The sequence below is a fragment of the Lingula anatina genome, chromosome 4 (assembly GCF_051362555.1).
Source record: "Lingula anatina isolate TDL-2025a chromosome 4, LinAna3.0, whole genome shotgun sequence".
Taxonomy (NCBI): Eukaryota; Metazoa; Brachiopoda; class Lingulata; order Lingulida; family Lingulidae; genus Lingula; species Lingula anatina.
This window is the reverse complement of record NC_141770.1, coordinates 8,844,490-8,850,882: the sequence shown is the minus strand read 5'-3', so window position 1 is coordinate 8,850,882 and position 6,393 is coordinate 8,844,490. Positions and strand designations below refer to the sequence as shown.

The following is a 6,393-nucleotide window of genomic DNA, read 5'->3' as shown; positions in this document are numbered from 1 at the left end:
AAATCGAGTTTCTGGTTACCAGAATAGTTTTTAAAAAGGAAACTAGTTTATAGTTGCCAGGTTCATTTTTTCGAAAAAGGACAGGGGTTTCTGGTTGTCAGAATCGTTTAATTTTTTTAACGACACTTTTTCTTAAAATTTGAATAAGAAAAATTCTATAAAATTAAAATTTATACTCCAGACAACAAAGGGGCACCTCAGTCCCCCCTCCCCTCTCCTCCCTCCTCCTCATAAAACGCACACAATCTAACGACAGTGAGAATCGTTTTATGAAAAACAACACTAGTTTCTAATTGCCAGAATTGTTTATTTCATGAAATATAATCAAAGTTAGCCAACCTTTATTTAGTTTGTGGACTCTTTCTCCGCTCTATTCTAAAACAACATATTATGCCTGCCTACAAATGATCACAAAGCAACAAATGCAAAAAAAGTTCTTGATCTCAAAGCTTGGCGTCATATCTTCCAGCACCCTTGTAATTTCCAACATATCCACTGTTGTCAGCATCCGCACGGCCTTCCATTCCATTGTCTTTATTGCCATCAAATCTTTCTTTGTCAGAGCCACTGTACTTGGAAGTTTTCGTCAAACGTGCTACCTAGTCAGTTTCCTCCCCTGCCCTGAAACCACAAACTTCTGAGTTACTAACAAAATTAAATGTCATACAAAAATGCTTCCAAGTGAGCAGTTTCAACATCTACTTGAGTTACTAAAGTAAACACAGAAGTGTTCAGGGAAGGAAAATAAAATATGACAGAGTAAGGGCCTGTTCAGAGTCAGGTTGGCCCGAGGACGAATAGATCCGCGTATCAAAAACGGCGAACCCACTTGAAAGCTTGTCGCGTAAGCCCCTAACGCGGCAAATTATTTAAAGGTGTGCTGTTTATTGTTTTATCTTGAAACTGTCGATGTGTAACTTCCAAAGCAGTGTGTAACTTTGGCCCAGCGTTGCCTTAGTTGATTTAGGTTTTATTCAGGATTCAACTAAAGCAGAACTACAAGGAGGAAACTGTCAGTGTGTAACTCTTGGCCCAAAATCTAAGACAATTCAGGTGGATCATAAAGCATTTATTTCTGGATCTTATTAGCTCGACCAATGGGGCCCACATGCTCAAAATGACCCTTAACTGGTTCTATTTTGATTGGTCTATGGGTCCAAGATACAACTGATACCTTGGGTGTAGAACTTCTGCCCAAACAGCTGGAAGCAAACTTGTGAAAGTGAGAACACCCCCCCCCCCCCAAAAAAAAAAATAATAATAATAATAATAATAATAATAATAATAATAAAAGAATCTAAGACCCTTTTCCCATACCTAGACCGATCTAACGGGATCGATCCATCTCAGGGGGATTCTCGCTAAATGACATTTAGCTTAAGCGGCTCTGATGTTTGGCACGCCTACTGAAGCTGTTAGGGGTGAATAACCATCGTTTAGGCGCTTCAGTAGGCGTGTCAGATACCTAAGTCGCTTAATCTGAAAGCAATTTAGCGAGAATCTCTTCAGAGATGGGTCGATCCGGCTTGATCAATATAGGTATAGGGCTAGGGTCTTAGAGCACATTCCTAGAGATTTAGATCGTTCCAACTAGATCGACATAACTCCTGGAATCGACCTAACTTCACACTGAATTGCTGTCAGCCGACCGAGCGCGAAAGTTAATTACCCCCTTACAGTAGGCGGGACAGACATTTAAGCTGGCTAAGCTGACAGTAATCTAGTGAGACTCCCCATGGGGAAAGATCGATCTAAAATTTGTGGAAATGGGGTCTTAGATTCTTTGGTCTGGTACAATGTAATCTCCTCTTTGAGACATCTAGCTAAGCGTAGACAGCTAAGGATTTTAAATTGAACGGGGGACAGCACATGTAAACTTACAGTTGTTTCAAATGTCCTGGGCCCATCACTTTCGGCAATCTTGGCTTTAATATCAATATTAGGATGTGCCTCTTTTACTCTCTCATTGTCCAGCAAATCTTCAAACTGCTGAAAGTCAATATATCTTGCCCTGCAATTAGATGATTGTACACGTAAATACATTTGTTAGATCTTATTAACAGCGATCCAAGCACCGCACAATTAACAATTAAATCTCCACGTGATTCAAAGCAAAATACATTTTTGACATTTTTTATCGTTTTTAATATGTGACAGCTTATCAAGCGCCTTTTTTATGACTACAGAATAAAACCTACCCATGACATTAACTCAAATAAATAAAAACATTACTGCAAACCACCACTTTGGTTAAATTTATATAAGAAAACATGACTTTTTATTAAACAAAACTTCCTTGTACATTTAAAGTAAATCAAATTTGCAAATTAGCAATTATGGTTGGAACGCCATTAAAAACATGCATGCAAAAATGCAATAACTTTTGTAAATGTACAGAAATCATGCTGATTTTCCAACTCAACTGGCCTTTTTATCAGATAGAGCAGCCAAGTAATTTTTATGTTAAACAAAATACAGCGTGGCATTCACGGTGAGATTACCGGATGCATGCGGAAAATCAAACACTGACAGATCAAAGGGATAGATAAACGAAAAAAATGACTTACCCATTAGCCGTTCTATTGAATAAAATATCCACGTCAGTTGCGGTTAGCTTCTTGTTTAATAGTTTACAATCTCTAAATATTTTCGACAGTTTTGCCGAATCCACTTTGTCGCGCCCTTCTGCACAGAACTCTAAAAACTTGGCTTTCAGACCACTTTCACTCATCTTGACAAATTGGATATAATATCTATAAATAAAAGAAAGAAATATTAAAAGAAAACAACATGCACTTCATCTGGAAACAAATATGTCTTTCATTGATAAGTAAAACCCTTTCGTCTCAGGGCACGCATTTCTCACGGAAAAGGGATTCAGTGGAAGGGAATATATATATATATATATATATATATATATATATATATATATATATATTGTGCAATCTGAGTTTTCATTTTAAGCATTACATGGCGTCTGGCAGAACAAAAGAAGAAATGCACTGAGCAATCTTGAATATTTGGCAGCTACATTTGGCAGAGCGAGTACAAACAGACTGCTTGTGAAGAGACGATAGATAAAGGCCGCGATTTTGCGATTTCACTGTGTTCATTAAAGCATATCATTTTCAACCTACTATTTACTATGCAAGCACTGGCGCATACAGCTACAGAAATGTTTTCAAGCCTCAATGATTATTAATCATCTGGTCAAGTGTTCTGGAGAAAACTTATGAAAAGATGGGGTTCAGTTATGTCAGTAAATATACATTGTACTTACAGTCTAAGATCTAATAAACCGTTAAACGGATATTAGATCTTAGTTACAGTAGACTGGCATGTCCAGAGTAATAGTAGTATTTAGGTCGAATATGTAATACCGTATTCTTATAGCTTCCAAGTCTCCTGATTATAGTGCAGTCGCAGAGCTACATCTAATGTAAAATTTAAAATTACATACCAAGAGGTAGAAGATATTCACCGTTTGTTGCGTGCATCACATGGTACAATTCGTTAATTAAATTTGCATATTAGATGGCTTTGGTTAATTAAGTGATCCCGTCTAAAGATCAGATCGCAGTGTAGTCAGGAAACTTCAAATTAAGTTTAACTACGTCTACAGGTCTGTAATTTGAAGTTAAGTTTCATGCCTTGACCCGCGTTAATTCCAAAGGAGCAAAGGGCGGCGACCATTATAATTATTATTCCACGACAATGATTTAAGGCCATTTGTCTGTCAAAACACATTTTGAAGGTTTTCATTTTTAACAAGAAGCAATTCATCTGCTTAGAATGCGTTCAAAATCCTGGTTTGGATTGTTTTAAATAACCCCAAAACCTTTTTTTCAGGAAAAAAATTCGAAAACTTTGACGTGAATAAATATTAAAGAAACCGTACCCAAAAGTGTCCAAATATGGAGGATTAGAGAATAATTTTGTAAAAATCTTGAAAAATAGATAATAGCAGTATGCTTCAAAGCATATATAGTCCGGGCTGAAGCAAGGGCCTCCCTTACGCTACCCCAAGAATAAGTAAGAGTTCTTTACATGTATAATCAAGTTGAAATGAAAGAACCATTTTAAATCTATGTACCAAAAAGTATCACTACATAGTATCAAAATGGACCTAGAAGGGTATTTATATATGGGTAATAAAACCATCCTCGCACCGGAATCTTGGAGTTAAATAAACTTTTGCCCCTCCTCCTCAACCCAAGCAAAAATGACAGCAGACAAAGGTATGTATATAAAATTACTCGCACCAAAACCTGTTCAAAGAACAAGGAACGGATTCAGTTTGTCTTGCCGCCAAGTAAAGTGAACCCCAGTGGCAAAGGTTAGAGTTATTCTTGTGTTAGCTACAGTCTGAGTGACAGTCATACACTTACCTTATGATCAGCTTTGACTTATAGAGAGGAATAATCACATATGGAGGCTAGAAAGTACAGGTCTCTCGGTGCTGGTGTCTCACGATGGAGTTATTCCTCCCGGTTCGTTACTACTCTCTGTGATTCATTCAGTGGATCAGACACTGGTCATCGGCATTTAAACCAATTGTTATCTCATTAATGAGTGTGGCTGTGGCTGATCGTCATTGTTATCTCACGTAGGACAGCAGGCTTTTGCCTATTATATTTATAAACTTTAAACTTGGAGGTAACATGCGGTCGCAGCCCGCGACAAAAAGACCTGGGCTCCGTATCTCGAAAGGTTCGCTATGTTGCGCACGTGCGCAATTGTCTCGATTCCATGGCCCCGTATCTCGAAATAGAATCGGTTATGGAATCGAGACACTAACGCACGTGCGCAACATAGCGAACCTTTCGAGATACGGAGCCCTGCTATCTTATCAGCTTCCGTCCAACTACGTTAATTAGTAGTGGAACGTCGTTATCACCCAAGTGAATCTTTTTATGTTATCTTACATCGTCTAAGAGGGCATTCACAACATGTGATCCTCGGATCTACTGATTGGCGGATCAAATATGGCGAACCCTAGATGAAAGAAGAGTTGACAAATCCGCTGATGGCCTCCCCGCCTTCGCACGCGCCGTCTTTGCAGGGAACCAGCGGGTAAGTCAGCCCTTCTTTTATGTAGGGTCCGCCATATTTGATCCGTGGATCAGGGCCCGGTTGCACCAACCGGTCGTAAGTGGGGCGTAGCAGTTGCGCCGGCGTAAACCGGGCGCAAAATGCTACGCCCGAGAAAAGCCAGTTGCACCAAACAAGAATAGTGTTTACGTCGGTCGTAAATTTACGCCTGCCAGCTAGGTGGTGTAAGTCGGTCGTAGCTCGTTTTCCACTATGGCTAGACAAGCACAGAGAGAGTTTGATGACAATTATCGTTGTTAACGTAGAAAATGTGGGTTGTTATTTGTTAGTTTCTTATTCAAATCTTCCGTCTGTATAGCTTGGTTTAAAAAAATATATATATGGCTACACATATAATGTATTTAGTAATCATATAATATATATATATATATATATATATATATATATATATATATATATATATATATATATATGATTACTAAATACATTATATGTGTAGCCATGTACATGTATATGCATATGTTCAAATTAAATCTTACCACACATGTAGGTACGTCTTGGCTCTCAGCAGTACGGTTTCTTTAATTCTTTTTCTTTTCACAATTTTTGACAAATCATAACTAACTATAGTCATTCTTTCTTCACATTTTATATCATTTATATTTGACTATATATATAAACATAGAGATGAAAGCTTAAAATATCAAACTTTTAAGGCTCATATATAATGTGTATTAGGTCTCTTGTATTTCTTAATCTCCAAGATGTAAGCTCGATTGAATTAAATGATCTCTCACGGTGTAACCATAGATAAGAAGGTCATGAAATTGTCGGCACTGTTGTAAAAATATAAAAAGAGAGCAATGTTGGCGTTTTTGCGTTATTTTCAGATTCAAAAGTTTCAATAACAAATGTGAAGGTGTTCAAATCCATTAATAGAAATACGTACTGCCTCCAACGCGTTTTTCTCATTAACAGCAGCATACTATAATAGCATATTATAATAATATTTTGATTCGGAATATATTTACGATTTTATTGCTATATATCCAAGGCCACAGCAAAGTTAACGTATTTTAACGTTCTTATTACTAAATCAAAATGGAATAATGTAGCTCATGAATTTCTCCGTCACTGAAATGCTCCTTTTGTGTTTATTTATGTCATCATTCCATTATGACTGCAGCTGAGAACTCCTCATTTGCCCAATTATACCATCCACGTATTGTTGGCCAGTGACGCAGCGGAGCGTTACTCGGGCGTAGTTGCGACGATCAGTTTTTGTCTTGGTGCAACGGGCGTAAGCAGGGAGAGTAAACCTGGCGCACGGACGCCAGGCGT

At 37.8% G+C, this 6,393-nt stretch overlaps 1 protein-coding gene across 2 annotated transcripts; it reads right to left on the bottom strand.

The window, feature by feature from the left end:
• Nucleotides 1-286: 286 nt before the first annotated feature.
• Nucleotides 287-5,070, bottom strand: LOC106168394 (uncharacterized). Of its 2 annotated transcripts, none has more exons than XM_087011020.1 (5): nt 4,926-5,070; nt 4,389-4,626; nt 2,568-2,753; nt 1,882-2,011; nt 287-621 (listed from the first exon to the last, which is right to left on the bottom strand). In XM_087011020.1, the coding sequence occupies exons 3-5, from the start codon at nt 2,729-2,731 to the stop codon at nt 604-606; spliced, it is 312 nt and encodes a 103-aa protein (XP_086867146.1). In that variant the 5' UTR covers nt 2,732-2,753; nt 4,389-4,626; nt 4,926-5,070; the 3' UTR covers nt 287-603. The 2 variants fall into 2 exon arrangements, with proteins under 2 accessions (XP_086867146.1, XP_086867147.1); XM_087011021.1 differs by lacking the exon at nt 4,926-5,070 and adding an exon at nt 3,328-3,434 and having other exon boundaries at nt 4,389-4,712.
• Nucleotides 5,071-6,393: the final 1,323 nt, after the last annotated feature.

Excerpts from the sequence above, each read along its gene's own strand:
- LOC106168394 (XM_087011020.1), bottom strand. The coding sequence starts at position 2,731 with ATGAGTGAAAGTGGTCTGAAAGCCAAGTTTTTAGAGTTCTGTGCAGAA. Across the intron at positions 2,012-2,567 it reads TTCAATAGAACGGCTAATGG|GGCAAGATATATTGACTTTC; the intron begins GTAAGTCATTTT and ends ATCTAATTGCAG.